Source organism: Monomorium pharaonis, chromosome 3 (assembly GCF_013373865.1).
Source record: "Monomorium pharaonis isolate MP-MQ-018 chromosome 3, ASM1337386v2, whole genome shotgun sequence".
Lineage (NCBI taxonomy): Eukaryota > Metazoa > Arthropoda > Insecta > Hymenoptera > Formicidae > Monomorium > Monomorium pharaonis.
Window position 1 is genome coordinate 18,688,875 of NC_050469.1, and position 18,391 is coordinate 18,707,265.

Below are 18,391 nucleotides of genomic sequence, written 5' to 3' on the forward strand. Positions count from 1 at the left end.
TATTTGTTATAAAGTCACTTACAAATGTCACTTACAATTATAAAAAAATACATAATATTAAATGTTATATATATGATATAAAACCATTATTCAAGTTCCAGCTTAAGCACGATCTTGAGACGTCAATGCTGTTATTTCATTGGTTAAGTAAGTCTCAAGTCGGCTCGAAGCTAGACTTAAGACAATTGGTCTGTTCTTTCTAGCTGCACTGTTGCACCGGTGCAATAAGTTAAAGTAAGACAAGTATATTTTTTCTTATTTTAACTTATTGCACCAGTGCAACAGTGTAGCTAGAAAGAACAGACCATAAGATTCGACTATGAATTCCGGCCATAGTATCTATGTCAATTCATGTGTGAGGACCTTAATGCGCAACGCACAGCACACACCGATATCACGCAGCGACGCAGTTGGACGTAGCGCAACGTCATACATTTCTCGTTACTTGTTTTATTCATCGTTATCTCTGAAAGTGATATCATTCTAAGGTATTTCTTTCAAGTTTTCTGTGACAGTTTCCAATAAGAAATCAAGAAGAGACAGTCTCTCGACAGCGTTTGATAGACGACAATTATCTGTCACAAGCGTTCACAATATACAAGGAAGATATGTCATTGAATACAGCACATACCAACGGTGGAGTTCTTCTCCATTCTGGCGAATGGTAAGTGACGAAAACTTATTAGTTATTTCACATTTTATTAGATGAAATTGATGTTAATTATTATATCGTCTATCTCGTTGAATGATGATTTTTGCCTTTTTACTATGCAATACTATTCTCCACTCGCTAATAATTAGCTTATTATTAACGCCCTTGTCACTTCATCAAATTTACAATTACATAATCATTTAATTCATTATGTATTCCATCAAATCGACAATCATGCTTATACCAATTAAATTACTACTAAACTGCATAATAAAATTTATGATAATAATAAACTAATTTTTAACATTCTGTTACTTTTAGCATCATTCTCTTTTGTGACAATGTTAATATGGAATTTCATGGACAAGAGCAAGTGGAATTTATTGGGAAAAAGCACGGCAGATTATATTTGACAACGCATAGGATGATCTTCAATGCTAAAGATCAAAAAGAAAAAATGCAGTCATTCAGCTTTCCATTTGTTACATTGAGTGAAGTAACACTAGAACAGCCAGTTTTTGGTGCTAATTATATAGGAGGCAAATGTCGTGCTCAGCCAAATGGTAATTGGATTGGAGAATGCAAATTTAAATTGAGATTTAAAAGCGGTGGAGCAGTAGAGTTTGGTCAAGCTTTACTAAGAGCCGCAGAAATGGGTAAGCAAGATATAATTTATACAAAATGTACCACCGATATCTAATAACATTAAGTTATTTATATATCAATCTATCCACCTATAAACACACATATACAATCCTTATATTAATTTATAAAACAGCTAACACAAGATTAATAATATTATTGCATTGTTATAAAAAGAAATTTATCAATCCAACTTGGTTCTTATGCGATATTTAATGCCCTAATTATATTCCATACAACTTTTAGCTCAACGCAATGGTCCAGCAAATGATGCTCCACCACCATATACACCTCCATTGTCTGACTGGTATCCGGCACAACCTTCAGCTTATCAACCTCCTTCAACTGGATATTATGGATGGATGCCTCCAACTAACGTATTCCCAGATATTCCGCCAGGTTTAATATTGGCTCTTTATTAATTTCCAATATTTCACTCAAATTTACCTACATAAGAGATATTCTATGGTCTTAAGTGTTTCTATGAAACAATCTTCTATCAGATCTATTCAACTCATAACAAGATTTAGTTTGCTACCAAAAATAGTTGAGTAATTTTGAAAAATGTTTAACATTTTTAACTCTAACATTTTAATCCTTTAATCACATAAAAAGGTATCACATAAGAATATTGTGATAAAATTTCATATATTAACAGAGATTTTATAATTCTTTCATTTACAATTAATATTGCAATAAACAAATATAAGTAGGGATAGGCTGTATTTACCTTATTAAACACAAAACTCTTGACAAATTTTTTAAATTTATTTTACAAAGGAATTTTTTTACTTAACACTCGACACATTCAAAACTTCCTTAGTATATACCATAGTATGCACTTGAATAATGTATGAGAAAAAATTCCTTTTAAGATAGAAAAGTAACTTTTTCTTATTTATTATTCAAGCATGTGTTATATGGTTTGTTATAATGTAATTTCAAAAATTAAAATCATAAAAATTTGCATCAATGATCTATCTTGAATACAGCATTTTGAAATATTAGCCATGTAATTGAAATCAACTTCATCATCATTTAAAAATGGCATTATTTTAAATATTTTTAATGATTCATCATATATATATGTGTGTGTGTGTGTGTGTGTGTGTGTGTGTGTGTGTGTGTGTGTGTGTGTGTGTGTGTGTGTGTGTGTGTGTGTGTGTGTGTGTGTGTGTGTGTGTGTGTGTGTGTGTGTGTGTGTGTGTGTGTGTGTGTGTGTGTGTGTGTGTGTATAAGACTTTATATTAAATTACTTTTTCTTTCTTAGGAAATACAGTCTTTATGACAGACAGTCCACCACCATATCCCGGCATACAGCCAGGATATGGATACGCAAGTGGCCCATCACATCAGGGTGTCGGAGCTGCAGCGGGACAACCAGGAGCTCCTGGATGGGCCAATCCGAATTATAATAGCCAGCCAATGTCCCATGCAGGTGCGTATTCCGGTGGTTATGGACAATTTTCTAATAGCGGTTATTCACCTAATCCACCACCATATTCACCATATCTACAAAGTGGCTATATGCAACCTGGACTTTACAACCAGCAGCAGGAACGTTATTATCCGTATCCACGTCAATACTAATGAGTTGTGATAAAAAAGTATATGTATATATGTACGTATGTAGGTATGTACATATATATGTATATATGTATGCATATTTATATATTTATAAGTTTTTACACACACACACACACACACACACGCGCGCGCGCGCGCGCGCGCGTGTGTAAAACTTGCAGATGTATACATACATACGTATATACAGGATGTAATGTAATCGGAAGCCATCCCGTAATAGAAAGATAGACGGGATCGAGATGAACATAAAAGTCCAATATTGTCTTGGGTTAGGTCCCAATAATTCCCAATAATCGAGATATTAACGTATAAAATCGGCAAATAATTTAATTAATTTCTATCGTAATTGTGAACAGTAATTTAATGAAAGCTTATCATACATTCACAATAAATTTTTTTTCCGTGTTAGGACTCGAGCGGATTGAGCTCTTCTCTCGGTGCGCGCTCATTCGCATAATTTGAAAAATTAATACCTCGATTATTGGTGGACCTAACTCAAGACCTAACCCAAGACAATATTGAACTTTTATGTTCATCTTTATCCCTTCTATCTTTTTATTACGGGATGGCTTCCGGTTACATTTCACCCTGTATATGTATGTATGTAGGGGAGACCAAGGCTAGTTGTTACATGGGGCATGTTATTACACATAACATTGTAGCAAAATGAGAAAAAAAAACTGTAAAAAATGTTATATTTCTGCAAGAACATTATGATAATATTTCAATTAGTTATTTTAGGTATCATATTTTCATTTAAAAAAAAAATTTTTTTTTAGTTTTGTATAGCCAAAAGTAAAATAAATTACTGATATATTAAATGTTATATTTATATATTTAACCATTATATCGTAACTCAAAATATTTAAAATCTTTATTTTCAAATAATAACTATTAGTGTTAACTATTGATCTTAATTTTCGTTTAAGCAATAAATAAAACATCTAAATATATTGATAGGTATTATGTTATATTTATTTTCTAGTGCAATAAAATACTTTTTGTATTATTAACTTGTATAATTACTTTCGTATTGCTGTGAAAAAAGCAAACCAAAGAAAGCAATATAAGTTTCTGCTTATTTTTTAATGTACATTGAACATTTAACAAAATTTATTAATAAAAATTGTATTGCAATTTTTCTTTAATTTTTATTTATAAAATATATTACGAAAACTTGATCTATAACAACTAGCCGCAGTAAGTGTAACAACTTACCCTGCATATGGGATTGGTTATTACAAGTGTAGTCATCTCATATTTTTTATTAATGCGTTTAAGTTAGTAATACTATTTAATTAAAAAAATTATTTTTGTTTAGTTTAAGGATGTAGCTATTAAAAAATGCTTTTGTGGTTCATATTCCAGGTGTTAGTTTTGTATTTAAAAAAATTAGAAAAAAGTATAACAATTAGCTCCAGTCTCTCCTATGTATATGTGTACACACGTGCGCGCGCGTCTTTATATTCCTATCAGATTGTAAATTACAATAGATAGGTAGACCTGAAAGAAATTTCAAAAGAATGCATAAACATTCTTTGGAAATATATATATATATATAGGCTTATTCAAAATAGGTATATTTTTTCGAAACGTTGATAACTTAGTAAAAATATAAAAGAGCAAAAAAATATATTAAGCGTGATTTTATAAGATTATAATGTGCGTGTGCGTGCGTGCGTGTGTGTGAGTGTAGCAAACACAAGTCATTTTGACGTCAAATTTTGGTCATATTGGTACGAATGACGTCATATGACTAAAATGCGACCATGACATTTAAATGACGTTAACTGACGTTATTTAATAACGTCTTTATGACGTAATATTTGGGTCCTATCTCTTGCCGTCATTTCATGACGTTATAATTTGATCTTGCTTCTTAATTAACAAATATAATATTTTTGATTTTACGTTTTTATTTTTTAATTTATATAAAAACGTAATCAAAACATAACATATATAAACAAAAAATTTTAAAAATTAATCATTAATCATTATTTAGGGACTGACTATTATAATATGAATTATTATTAATAGTCTAGTTAGTCTCTAAATGATTAATAATTGACTATTAATACCATGATTAATAATTGACTATTAATACCATGATTAATAAATGACTATTAATACTATTAATAATAATTAATGTAATATTTTATATAGTTAATTAATACTATTAATATTTTAGAATTACATAATTTATATTTATTTATAAAAATATTTAACTAGACATGTTTCATCTTTCTGACATCTATTGAATTGATTTATAACAAATATGTATTTATGAGCATCAAGTGTTCATGAATCATCACGAAGTGTTAGGTTGCATACCGATCTTTGAAATGTTAAGTTGCATATCAATCTTCGAAGTCAAGCATCGTCGATGATGGTTTCACAGTTGGATGAGTGACCGTTTTTCTGATCGTATAAGTTAAGCAATGTTATAAATAGGGTGTAATTGTAGTTTCTGTGGTTACGGTATGTGTAGTGCACCATTGCGGTGAAAGATTATTTTTGTAATGTGGATGCAAGTGCTGGATAGGACATGTACCCAAAATAATTTTTAAAACGTCAAAGTAACGACGGATTACTACCTGAAATAGTCATAAAAATGACGTTAAAATCGTCTTTATTGTGTTGTCAATGGTCTGTGACATTAGACAGTCATTTTAACATCATTAAGTCGTCAATTATAGTCACGTCAATAATAATCAGGGAATGACCAAAATTTAACGTCAAAATGACTTGTGTTTGCTACCCACACACACATATACATATATAAAATATACTATATATATAATATATATTTAAGAATATTGGAAATATTAAAAATATTAAAAATAATTTTTGCTGTTTTTATTCGAACCTAGCAATTCAAGATTTTGCTTCAAAATAGAAAGATAGTTGAAAGGATTAACGCAGATACCTGCTAAACTTGAAAGTTTTTAATATTAAGCAATACGGTTGCGCAACATATCCTTGCTCGATCTGAAATAAGATTAACTTTCACTTCACTCAATTATTATCTCGTAGTTGTCAGTAGATCAGCAAACGGTTTAGACAGACAGATATAGCAGATTGTGTGTTTTAAATCAACTCTAAATTCGCGTTTTATTTTTATTGTGCATTTCAAATATTATTTTGTATGTATACTCCAGTGCATAGATAAATGTTTTTATCGATAATTAAACAGTTTACATTTAATTAGAAAAAAATAGAACACACAGTTAAAACTTGCATATAAAATCATGCCAGAACAAAATAAATTCAGAACATTGTATAAAAATTATGCTTGTATGTAACTTTATTAATATTAATACTAATAGTAACGCTAAATATAAGGATTATTGACTATAATTTATCATCTTTAAATTTTAATGATCTAATTATTTTATAGTTTTAACGATTTTCAGTCTGGCCTTTAATATAAATTTTATGAAAGATAATCATTGTAATTTTTCAATTTTTAGATTACATTTCTCTACTACAGACAATTTATGCAAATCTTTTAAAATAAATACATTTATTATTGTTATTTATTTGCACTTTTAAACTTAATTTGTGAGATATACTATTTTCGTTACAATTAAAAAAATGTATTATAATACTTTTATTAAGAAAACCTCATTATTTTAGCAAAAACTTATTAAAATTTGATGCATTGAAATTTAATAATGTGACATATTATTTTTAAATTGTGTTTAAATGTATAATTATTCCACGTTGCCGTTTTTTTATCTCAGATGCAAAGGCTGTAGAAGCTGCACAGAGTGCATATTATGATCCTAATAGACCTCAATGCGCTTATGTTCCACCACCAGAATATTATGTAAGTGTTATCTTTTAGATACAAGAAATATTTATAATGTCCAAAAATGTATAATACTTGTAACAATTTAAAATGCATAAAATATTTATTTTTACTTTTATAAAAAAAAATACTTTCTCTGAAAACATTTTTGTTCTTTTTTAATCTCGATTTGAAGTAGGATATTTTGTCTCATACTATAACTCCGTAACGTTTTTATCGCACGCGCTGACAGTATACCTTATCTTATTGAAAGTTTACGTAATACCAAGAGATATGAAAAGTTTAGTCTTGTTTTGTGTATGTGAATCTAAGATTATATTACACCTATATTTATATCGGGGATAAAAATTTTTTTCAATTTCTACAGAAATTAGACAATTTTCGTATATGGTGTACGTAACACATAATATATTTAAAATCGTAATTTTGATGTATGTGTATTTTTTATATGGAATTATAAATATGTAATGAATGTTGTCGGTATATTTCAGGAGAGTCCACCAGCCTACACAAAGAAATATCAGTGAAAATATTTCGAAAATAAATTACATAAGCGAATTACATAGTGCAATAGCTATACATTCCATTTTAGGCGAATACTGTAAATTTGATTGCTGTCGCATTTTTTTACATAGCAAACTGTCAATAACATTTGTTACATAGCAACTCTTGGATCTGAATATGTAGATTCAAGATGATGGTTGAAGGTGCACTAGATTTTTCTCATTATAACTATGCAATGTTAAATCACAGGTATCACTGCAAGCATTTGCAATACTGCTATTAATGCGAGCTATTAACAATAATTTCTTAAGTACATACATGTTATTTTTAAAAAATGATGTATTGTTGTGTTTCACACGAATCTATATAATTATGGAATAAATGTTTACACTCATGTAAATACGTAAACGATTATAAATTTCTATGACCATGAATTTGCTATAAATAAGTATGTATTTATTTCAAGTTTTTATCGAATGTTACGAAGATATGTCAACATGACACTACAATGTAGTCAAATATAAAAACAAAGATAAATATTAATATTCAAATATATTTTTTAGAAATATTATTTTTCCGATTGTCAGAAAAAAAAGAGGTGACATCTATTTACAATATTCAATAATAGTTCACAAAACGATAATCTTATACGAGTTCAATAACTATTCCTTTAAAATGCGTTAAAAAATTAATCTTTCTGTTTAACAATATAATTTTATTCATTGTGATAATAATGTATAATAAAAAATGTATTGAATAAGAAAATATAAAATGGCATATATTGTATCGAGTTTCTCCAATTAATATTCTCACAAAAGGATAAAAAACTTAATCTTATCCAATTTTGCTACATTCAAGAAATACGGTTATGGCTTGCGCTAAGTAGGTATACTAAATAGATATTATAAGCTCTGGAATACATAAAAAGCTCTTTTTTTTAAGAATGTCTACCCGTACTCGGAGGTGATTGTCAAACTAAGATTTCCATTTTCAATGTGAGTACTGTGATACCAAATTCGCGTATCCAGCAGCACGACATCCGCTACATTGACGGAGAATTTAAAAGATTTGCATTCACTATCGCATTCCGGCGTTGGAGCCACGGTCCATGTTTTGCTACCTGTTATCTGAACTTGCCACATAAGTCTCGATATATAATCCAGCTACAAAAAAGAATTAGACATGAATAAATACTCAAAATTTTTTAAATATAGATGACACTCTTCTGTAACGTAGTTTAGTGGCAACCAAATAATGATTCGGGTACAAAACTCACATGCATAACGGCACCTTCTTCATAACCCATAAAAATATAATTGCTGTATGGAATTTCTGCATCATCTGGCAAAAAGTAAGGTACGTTGTAAAATTGCTTCATGGCATCTAGAATCTGTGGATGGCAATTCTTCCAGCCGACATACCAGGGATCTTCACCTTCTTGATGTAACGCTCGACCTTCGCTCATCGCAAATACTTGACGCAAATTCGCCAAATTACTTTTAAAATGTAAAAATTGGCATTCCTCTTCTACCGACTCGTAAGCACCCTCGATACACTCGTACAAGTTTCGAAAGAACTCTAGAGTAAATTCTTTACGCGCAGGCCAATCATAGGCTGCATTCTTTATTATCATAGGTCGGGACGAATAGGAATAAAAATGAAATTCCTCTTTGGTCAAATTTGGCAAGATTAATGGCGCTTCGATGTTGCGACAGTAATCGCAATTCGTTATCGGTCTCGTAAACTCCCATACGAGATAATTATTCGGCAATAAACATCGAATTCCTTGATAATTCTTAGTTATATCAGTGTAAAAATATCTATTAAATGTGCCATAAAGAAATAATACGAATAACATCAACAGTTTCTTCGAACGTGCAAAGCTACGGTTCTTGGCACTTTTTCCAATAATAGTCAAAATAATGGATTTTAAATCTTTTATTTTAGCCCCGTGCTGAATATAATTTTCAGTTAATTTGAGAAATGCTTTTTTTATCAATTCTCTATTATTGTCTATCGTTGTCATTCTAGAATATATAGATATAAATCCTTGATTGATTAATCTATTATCTGTAACTCCACCTTTCATTTCGTTCATGTAGAAAACTATTTCGAATTATTTATATTTATTCATACTTTTTATTAATGTACTATGTATAAATTAAATTTATTTTTATAGTTCTTTTGACACATGTATAAAATGCGTGTTTTCAATATTTCATTTTTTCACTCTTTGGTACCACTTGCATTATAATTTCAGTTTGTCTTAACAGTATATTAATAACAATGACTAGGACAACAATTACTAACTTGCTGCCACTTGTACTCCTTTTTATTTAGAAGCAATCGGTTATGTATTGCTAATCGCGCGTCGATATTTACATTTATTATCATTGCTCTGACATCAAACACGTATATTTGTACAGTATATGATTCATTTGCTTTATTTAGATCTTGACGTGGTTTAGTTGTTTACTTGCTAGAGGATAGTAAAAGATGTGTGAATTATAAATTCGAAATTCCATACAATATTTCACTCATTTTTCACGTTAATCTGGTGCAGCAATTTTTGTGCAAAGATAAATCACTGCTTGTAAAAATACAAATAGTACAATACGATAGTAAATAATATAGCCGATATTTACATGCTTGTACACGCAACATTTCACTCGTCCTTGAGCTACATACTGGTACTATGAGAACTGCTATCGATTGTACGACGGAAATTTTCATCTCCCACTTGAGGGGAGGGGGATTCTCCTTCCAATGGCATTCACATCTGCCTTACGAATGGAAGTCTGTTTTAGTCTCAGCTAAATACCTTAACAAGACGTTTCCTGCATCGTATGTTCAACAGATGTGTCTTCAGTCTCCGTTAAAACAAACAACTCGCATTATGACACATGTGTGTGTTTAGATGTCTTTTACATAATATATGGCGGCAGAGTATATATAATTCGACATTTGTCATTTAATACTTCTACTTAATTTAGATAAAGCTAGACGATAAAAAAAAGATTAAAAAGCATTAAAAAACAAAAGTCTCAGAAGTATTTATTTTAATTACACAACTAATGTACAAGTCCCAACCACAAGTTTAAACCATCAACTTGTGCGAGATATAATGTCTCGACAGTTACTCATTGTCATATTAATTGTCGTACGAATTATTACAAATTTTGATTTCTTATTCTTGCATTTACGATTCAAACGGTATAAAATCTAATTTTTATTAATTTAGCAGTTACGACGCTAAAGAATACAGATGAATCTTTTATGTGTAATTCTTACACATCTTGATACAGCAATGGACTCGTTTTAACCCTTTTTTACATGTTATTTTACTACTAGGCCAATTACAAAATGTTGAACGGATTTCTTTATTTTATTTACTCTGAAATTCGTTGTTATTCTGCTGTTGAGTTAATGTGTAATGATACTAAAAAATATAAAAATTATCCTATCTTTTGTTTACAAGGATTGTATCTTTGTTCAATAGTCATATAATGTGCTGTAGTATGTATTACACAAAAATATGAGTATATATTTTTTTCTTGTTGCTACAAGAAAAAACATTGTTAAAACGTAACATGTATAAGAATCTCTTTCATACAGTTTTTGAATTATATATAAATGTATACATAATGTATGATTACATTAAATTATTTGAGAAACTAAAATGTAAATGAATGACAAATCATAATTTGCTTTGTTTTTGATCACTTTAAAAATTTTCTTGTAAATACAATGTTATGACTTAAACCCTTTCGCTATTAAAAAGTACTCATGCGAAAAAAAACGTCTGCACCCCAGATTACAAGAATGTTTCTATAAGTGATAAAAAATTATAAATATTTAAATCATCATTTAAAATAATTTTTAACTTTCCTATGACTATTTAATTATTAATTTTTGTGGCAATTTTTTTACTAGAAATGTCGAAAACTGGAAGAAATAGTAATATACGTTCTTAGCTTAAATACTTGCTCATTAGCAGCAAAAGGGTTAATTGACTTACATATAATTGAGTATCATAAAAACTGTTGCTTTGTTTCAAACAAGTAATATATGCAAATACATTAAATCAAATTAAAAATCTAGGCTATGATATTCACATCAAAATAACTGTTTTACTGTGAAAGATTGATAAACAAATAGAGTTGAACTAATATTTTGTATAAATTCTGAATAAAATTTTAGAAAGATTTTAATAAATTTGTAGATACATTTTGATAACAAAAAATTTTAAATCATATGATCAAAAACATACATAATATTATCACAACACATTGTTAATAATTATGGAAGTTCCACTAATCACAGTTCTCATGTATAAGAATGTCCACCTTACTTTCAGCAATGTAAAAAATTGATAATATACGCTTAAATCTGAACTATGAAAATATAAAACATTTGGCATAGTGATTACATCTATCTTTTTCCCAATAAATCAAGACTAGTCACCTAAATTGATTTTACAATGGGATAGACTATGTTTATTGGGTATTTTCCACGATGGATAATGCAATTCAAATAAATTATTACTTACCGTTAGAAATGTGTGTGTGTGTGTGTGTGTGTGTGTGTGTGTGTGTGACTAGCTGACAGTTTTTATGTCAATGTAACAGCAGTATTTGTATCTCAATGTTTATATCCGATTAAACTTTACAGAAATCGAAATTTCCAGCGATTATCAATCAGAAGTAACACCATTTGCCAAGAATAGCATCCTTAATAGCAGATATATATTGGGCTGGGACCCAATATATCCAATATCTCGATGCTTCTGTAGTGCCTAATTGTATTGCCTGTAAGTTTCCAAGGTTATTATATTAAGATTGGGATGATAATTATTAAATTTTCAAAACATGATTAATTAATGACACCTGATTAACTAAACGATATACATACCATAATGTGATATTCAGGATGATCGTGAATAGGTTCACTATGAACACCTTTTATTGAATTCATAGGTATTTTGTCTGTTCTTTCTTTTGTGCCGATCCAAAGTTGATCTTGTTCCAATTTAAACGTTAGCCTGACTTTTCCTCCAGACTTATTCAACATTCCAGCTAGTGGAAACTCAGGCAAAGGTTCCTAGATTAATCGACATCAGTTGTAAAAAATTGGTGAAGCAACGTTTCACCATTATACATAACAAGCTTTATACAGATTATACAACCTTGCTATCTAGTATTCCTGGCATCACATCTTCTGGAATACCTTTATCTAAAACTTTCCTATGGATTTTTTGTTGTGAAAGAGGTTCTTTGCTCACTGAAGAAACAGCCTCGTCAATGAGATCTTGTTTCGTTGGAATTGACACAGCCAATACATCATCTAACTTTGATCCAACTATCATGACTTTGGCACCTTAAACGAGGATTTGTCACAAAATTTACATTAGGTTAATAATCTTATTAATTGCAAAGAATAGATGAATAAAACGTATATGCTTATATAATTATGAGATATATGCTACGAAAAGTATATAATGCCTTGATTTGTTACTACCTTTCGTGACTCCCAAGTTTCTAAGAGTCTGATCATCTTTGGCTAATCCTTTAAACATAACTTTCTGCATCGCTTGTGGTACTGAGATAATCTTTTGCAAATGTGTTTTTAATTCGGCAACTGTGCCATCTAAAGCAAAATTTACACTAATCTTCTGTTTGTTATAAATCACTGTGAAGTCTATGTTCTCTGTGGATGGTTCTGGCAAGGTAGTCATGGCCGTATTCTGCGAGTCATCCACGTTGTTTTCACATTCCATCGTAGATTCTTTTGTGTCTGTCGCCGAATTTTCAATAGGTTTTGCATTTGATGCGAGTTCTGAACAAAGGGACGAATTGCAACAGCTGTCATTATTGTCGCCCTTCACGGTATCTAGGATAAAAATGTTGTCAACATGGATAATAGATGAGACTACGAGACGAGAACCCCAACCCTTTCCCGAGAAGGTTGAATTATATCTATTTAGGTAAAACACTATCTTGGAGGGAAAAACTAATCGCGGATCAGAGAACCCAAATAACATCTCGAGCAAAATCGAAGGTAATTTGCAAAGCAACTGAGTCGAGAATCGAATGGAAGGTGAAAACCGTGAAAGGTTAACGTTTTCATTTGAGAAATATATATTTATAGCGCTGATCAAAACGGCGCAAACGTACGTCGTTGCATCGGGAATCAGGACAAATAGGCTTAGATGCACCACTACTTGTGACAAGGAGACAAGATCAAGCGGTATCCACGTCATAAAATATTCAGACGTACACAAACACACATTGCACAGGACACAGGATGTTTCGACGAAATGTGTCGCGATCCACCCGGATGGGATTCACCAGATCCGTCACCGCGTGTCTAGCCGCGTCTGACTGCGCCTGGCCGCGCCGCCCGGTCTGGTGGCGCGAGATTTCTCTCGTAAGTACGATCAAAAAGAAAGATGATAAAGCGGAAACAAATGGTAACTCAAACGTCAAATTTCACGGAAAATCCACGAAAAATAAACAGAATTCAGCACGTACCCACGTACTCCATTGTTGAACCGTGTTCCCTTACATTGACCAATCAAAATTATCACAGAGAGCGTTACGTTAGTTACGCGTCGTCGTGATATCGATGACGCACGTTCTTCGGAGAATGACTTTCCAATTTTTTACCTACCTATTTTCGATATATATACAAGGTGTCCCAGAATGAATCATTCTTATTTTACAGAGTGAAAGAGGATAAAATTTTAAACTAAAACCTTTACCAATTTTGGCTCAGATATTATTATTTACTGAATTATTAATAAATGAAATTGATCAATCAAACGGCGCGCGGTTGGAGTATGCAGAAGCGTAGCGTGCTAGGGGCTTCATGGGCTCCATGCGTTTATTACACATATCTTTATATATTTAAAACTTTATTTTAATTTTTTATATTAATGAATGATAAATACTTACATAGCACGGAATATTACGGTAATATCACAGAAATATTGTTCTCCCATTACAATATTATAGTAAAATATAGTATAAATATTGCAGAAATATTACAAAAATATTAAATACAATATTAAAATGTCCGCCAAAATGGATCACAGTAATATAATGGTGATATATCACGAATTTATTACTGTAATATTTACGTAGTATTTTTGTAATATTGCGAAATTTAGGTCCGTATTCTGAGCTCACATTTATCGCTAAATGTACCTTTAAATCAGCCATTGTAAGATGACATCTTATTGGCTGATTGGCACATTTAGACGTGCATTTAGCGATAAATGTGAGTTCAGAATACGGACCTTAGTGTTCTGGATACTAAGGGTGCGGTCCCATGAAGCGGATTATGCGGAAGCGGAACGAGCGGATCACCAATCACAGAACCGTTTCGACGGAATCTTGGAGAGTTCTATTAGAATGATCTCGCGATTGGTGATTCGCTCGTTCCGCTTCCGCATAATCCGCTTCATGGGACCGCACCCTAAGAGTGCGTTCCACTTAACGCCCGCAACGCTCGGAACGCCACAAACCTATTCCACCTATTCCACATAACGACCGCGGTCGCCACGGTCGCGCTTGAAACGTCATAAGTGACGTCATTACTGGCGACCGCATCGAGTCCACGACGCTCGCAGTTCGTATGTGGGTCGGCGCGGTCGTTGGTCACTTTCGCGCGAATTTTTGAAACAGTTTCCAAATATATGTAAAAAACAAAAGAGAACATGCGGGAGATGAAAGGTAGAAAAGAAAGGGGAAACGCCAGAGACGCAGACGCCAGTAACGCAGAAAGATAACACAATACGAGAACACGTGCCTAACAAAATATAAAAATAGAAAAATGTCGAATGAATTAGTTTTGTTTTATGATAGCAACAGTGACAATGTCATAGAAGTGTTATTATTAGAAGAAGATGCTATTCGTGCAAAAAACGGTAGGTTATACTTACCCCGTTGAAAAGATGAGATAGAAATCCAGATGGTTAATATCTATTCCATATGGTTAATATCTATTATGGAATCCATACAAAACCATCTAAAATCCATAAGAATCCACATGCATATATGTGAATACCCAGACAACACGCTTGTCAGAATGAAAACTTTAAGAGAACTTTTTTAAGAAAACATTTAGATATCTTGGAAATGATGTCCAAATGGTAACATTTACCAGAGACGTCTACTAAGAGAGGTCTTTAAGATATCTTATTGAAGAGTCTTACTTAAGTTTCTTGAAAATGTTATCCTTATGACATCAGTTAAATGATATCAGCTTGATGTCTCATAAAAGATATTACAATGCTGTCCGATTTTTGAGCCGTCCATGCGCGTCGTAGTTGACTCAGAAATTAGATAACATTATAATATCTTGAATGAGAGATCCATTTGATATTATTTAAAAATTACTATAAAGATAAATGTTTTCAAAAATAATGGTTTTCCTACAATTACTGCGCACAAAAAAATGCACAAAATCTAAATTTATCATATACTGAACAAAAACAGAATAATAAAAATGTATACTATTCAATTAATTAATAAGCAAACTTAACTTAATCTAATCTAACCTAACCTAACCTAACCTAACCTAAAAGCCTTATTTTAATATTATTGACTGCGATAACTGGGCAATAGGTGTCTAATTATCAGAAAAACTGCTTCAATCACAGAATAAAACTTTATTTAGTTGTTATATTCATTTAATTCTTAACACAATTTGTACAACTAAGAAAATACATTATACACATATAACAGGCAATAATTGAATGAGTGTCTAAGACAACTGCATACATTTTTCTACCAGGGTAACCAAGCAATTTTATGTAGTTCTATTACATTAATTATTAGTACCCAGCAAACACAGAACATTGCAGCAATGTTGTAATATTGCTGTGATGTTGTTATAATTTCCTATATAAGTTATATATATTTTGTTATTTGCTGGGTAATAATTTAAAAGTTATATTTAAAGTTAAGAAGGTTAATTAATAATTAAATTAATTTTAAGATGGAGCGAAAACCATTTAGAAACTTATGTAAGAGCCAAAAAAATCGAAGACTTCGTCAAATGTGTAATCCAATATGTAATTTAAAAGAAAAAATTAATAAAGTACTTCTTGCGAATTCATCGGCGGAAGAAAATTATATGATAATTGAAACTGATTACAAAGATGAACGTCACATACGTCAAGATTCAACTAATGGAATAAAGATTGAGCCGGAGATTAATCATGATCATGAAAATGAATGTATACATCAAGTTACACCTAATAAAATGGAGACTGAATCAAAGATTATTAACTCTACATTAATACAAGAGAGTGATACAAGGAAACATAAATTATCTGTTAAAAAAGAATTAATGCAATGGGTGTGTCAATATAATATCAGTCATCAAGCAACAGGAGCTTTATTAAAAATATTAAAAAATGTACAAAATATTAGCGAACTACATGATCTCCCATTCGATTCACGAACACTTTTACATACACCAAAAAATGTTATATTACGTGATGTATTGCCAGGTCAATATTTGCATGATGGTTTAAAGAATGCCCTAATTGATCAATTGAGAGCTTTAAATGCAAATAAAATATCTCATGATATTAAAATAAACATTAATATAGACGGATTACCACTGGCAAAAAGCTCAAGAAGTCAATTATATCCAATATTGGGTCAAATCTATCCAATAGTTGCTGAACCATTTGTTGTCGGTGCTTATCACGGATATAATAAGCCAAACTGTCCCAATATATTTTTTCAAGATTTTATTAAAGAATATAAAACATTACATGAAGAAGGTTTCCAGTTTGATAATAATTTACATTTTAAAGTAACAATTAGGGCAGTCATCTGTGATATACCGGCTCGATCTTTTGTAACGTGTATAAAAGGATTTAATGGTTACTTTGGATGTTCAAAATGTATGCAAGAAGGTAAATACATCTGCCATAGAATGATATTTCCTGATCTCAATGCAGAATTAAGAACTGATGCAAACTTTATTGAACGTGCAAATGATGATCATCACACTGCAACATCTATCTTTGAAGAAATAAAATTAGGAATGGTCAGTCAATTTCCATTAGATTATATGCATCTCGTTTGTCTTGGTGTCATAAAAAAATGCTACTAATTTTTATCAGAGGAAATTTAAAGCCTGTCAAATTTAGTGCGAATATTATAAAAGAAATATCTACAAATTTAAATCTAATTTCAAAATGGATTCCATCAGAATTTCAACGAAAAATTCGTAGCTTGGACGAAATTGATCGATGGAAAGCTACCGAGTTACGGCTATTTTTATTATATATAGGTCCCGTTGTATTACAAAATTATTTGTCTGATAAGTATATGATACATTTTAACGTATTGCATTGTGCAATTAGAATTTTATGCCATGAAACTGATTGTATCACTAATAACGAGTATGCTAAAGATTTATTAATTTACTTTGTAAAAACATCCAAACAGTTATATGGAAAAGAATTCATGATTTATAATGTTCACAACTTAATACATTTATCTAATGATGTTACAAAATTTGGCCACTTACAAGGGAACGGACAGAACTGTCCCTCACCGATTTTAATAAGCTTCGGATATGTTGTAGAACATAAGAAAATATTAGACCCATATTTTTTTTTATCTACGTATCTCGACGTTCAGGGGTTGAAACCACCCATCGAAAATAACGCATTTTTTCGTTTTTTGCGAATATCTTTGAAAATATAAGGTTTATGAAAAAATGTTCTATACGAAAGTTTTATGGTATTTTATACTCTTTACAATAGTATATTTATATTTTTTTTAAATTTCAAATTTTTTAATTTATATCACCCCTACCCCTTTTTTTCAACATTTTAAAAATTTTGTAAGGACAAAAATTAAAGAGCATTAAAAGCCGAATCCACCCATATATAATAACATATGGGTTCCATCATTCTCAATTATTAGCAAAACGAGATAGTAATCTCGCGCTATAGGTGCCGCGCTAGAAGTAGTGTTGCGTTATTTCTTTAGTCGCATCACACTCAATAACTGCCGCTTCTGCGTATATTTTTATATTAAAACATAAAAATAGATTAATCTTAATTATATAATACGCAACGTATTACACGATATAAAGCATAAATGCATATATATAACAAAAGTAGCATATATATACGTATGTGCCTACGTACATTTTCATTGTTACAA

General features: G+C 30.9%; 4 protein-coding genes across 10 annotated transcripts; 2 read left to right on the top strand and 2 right to left on the bottom strand.

Moving 5' to 3' along the window:
* Positions 1-370: 370 nt before the first annotated feature.
* Positions 371-7,596, top strand: LOC105831491 (WW domain-binding protein 2). Of its 2 annotated transcripts, XM_012671649.3 has the most exons (6): positions 371-664; positions 974-1,308; positions 1,541-1,693; positions 2,565-2,732; positions 6,625-6,710; positions 7,184-7,596. In XM_012671649.3, the coding sequence occupies exons 1-6, from the start codon at positions 609-611 to the stop codon at positions 7,217-7,219; spliced, it is 834 nt and encodes a 277-aa protein (XP_012527103.1). In that variant the 5' UTR covers positions 371-608; the 3' UTR covers positions 7,220-7,596. The 2 variants fall into 2 exon arrangements, with proteins under 2 accessions (XP_012527103.1, XP_012527102.1); XM_012671648.3 differs by lacking the exons at positions 6,625-6,710; positions 7,184-7,596 and having other exon boundaries at positions 562-664; positions 2,565-2,981.
* Positions 7,597-7,735: 139 nt separating this feature from the next.
* Positions 7,736-9,319, bottom strand: LOC105831489. The gene is made up of 2 exons (XM_012671644.3): positions 8,473-9,319; positions 7,736-8,359 (listed from the first exon to the last, which is right to left on the bottom strand). The coding sequence occupies exons 1-2, from the start codon at positions 9,292-9,294 to the stop codon at positions 8,144-8,146; spliced, it is 1,038 nt and encodes a 345-aa protein (XP_012527098.1). The 5' UTR covers positions 9,295-9,319; the 3' UTR covers positions 7,736-8,143.
* A 915-nt stretch (positions 9,320-10,234) lies between these two features.
* On the bottom strand, positions 10,235-13,857 carry LOC105831490 (ubiquitin domain-containing protein UBFD1). 6 transcript variants are annotated; one of them, XM_012671645.3, is made up of 5 exons: positions 13,727-13,857; positions 12,714-13,085; positions 12,382-12,572; positions 12,108-12,296; positions 10,235-12,004 (listed from the first exon to the last, which is right to left on the bottom strand). In XM_012671645.3, the coding sequence occupies exons 1-5, from the start codon at positions 13,737-13,739 to the stop codon at positions 11,894-11,896; spliced, it is 876 nt and encodes a 291-aa protein (XP_012527099.1). In that variant the 5' UTR covers positions 13,740-13,857; the 3' UTR covers positions 10,235-11,893. The 6 variants fall into 6 exon arrangements, with proteins under 6 accessions (XP_012527099.1, XP_028048696.1, XP_028048697.1 ...); XM_028192895.2 differs by having other exon boundaries at positions 12,714-13,031; positions 13,727-13,778; XM_028192896.2 differs by lacking the exon at positions 13,727-13,857 and adding an exon at positions 13,370-13,716 and having other exon boundaries at positions 12,714-13,031.
* Positions 13,858-15,754: 1,897 nt separating this feature from the next.
* On the top strand, positions 15,755-17,802 carry LOC105834031. Its single transcript, XM_012676222.3, has 2 exons — positions 15,755-15,993; positions 16,197-17,802. Exon 2 carries the CDS (start codon positions 16,197-16,199, stop codon positions 17,325-17,327), a length of 1,131 nt encoding a protein of 376 aa, XP_012531676.2. The 5' UTR covers positions 15,755-15,993; the 3' UTR covers positions 17,328-17,802.
* The last annotated feature ends 589 nt before the right edge of the window (positions 17,803-18,391 follow it).

What these genes read in the sequence shown, in the direction of transcription:
- LOC105831491 (XM_012671648.3), top strand. Translation starts at nt 609, where the DNA reads ATGTCATTGAATACAGCACATACCAACGGTGGAGTTCTTCTCCATTCT. An exon ending in CTTCTCCATTCTGGCGAATG is followed by an intron (nt 665 to 973) that starts GTAAGTGACGAA and finishes TGTTACTTTTAG; the next exon opens with CATCATTCTCTTTTGTGACA. An exon ending in ATTCCCAGATATTCCGCCAG is followed by an intron (nt 1,694 to 2,564) that starts GTTTAATATTGG and finishes TTTCTTTCTTAG; the next exon opens with GAAATACAGTCTTTATGACA.
- LOC105831490 (XM_012671645.3), bottom strand. An exon ending in CAGGAATACTAGATAGCAAG is followed by an intron (nt 12,297 to 12,381) that starts GTTGTATAATCT and finishes CGATTAATCTAG; the next exon opens with GAACCTTTGCCTGAGTTTCC. An exon ending in ATCCTGAATATCACATTATG is followed by an intron (nt 12,005 to 12,107) that starts GTATGTATATCG and finishes GGAAACTTACAG; the next exon opens with GCAATACAATTAGGCACTAC.
- LOC105834031 (XM_012676222.3), top strand. Translation starts at nt 16,197, where the DNA reads ATGGAGCGAAAACCATTTAGAAACTTATGTAAGAGCCAAAAAAATCGA.
- LOC105831489 (XM_012671644.3), bottom strand. Translation starts at nt 9,294, where the DNA reads ATGAACGAAATGAAAGGTGGAGTTACAGATAATAGATTAATCAATCAA. An exon ending in AAGAAGGTGCCGTTATGCAT is followed by an intron (nt 8,360 to 8,472) that starts GTGAGTTTTGTA and finishes TCTTTTTTGTAG; the next exon opens with CTGGATTATATATCGAGACT.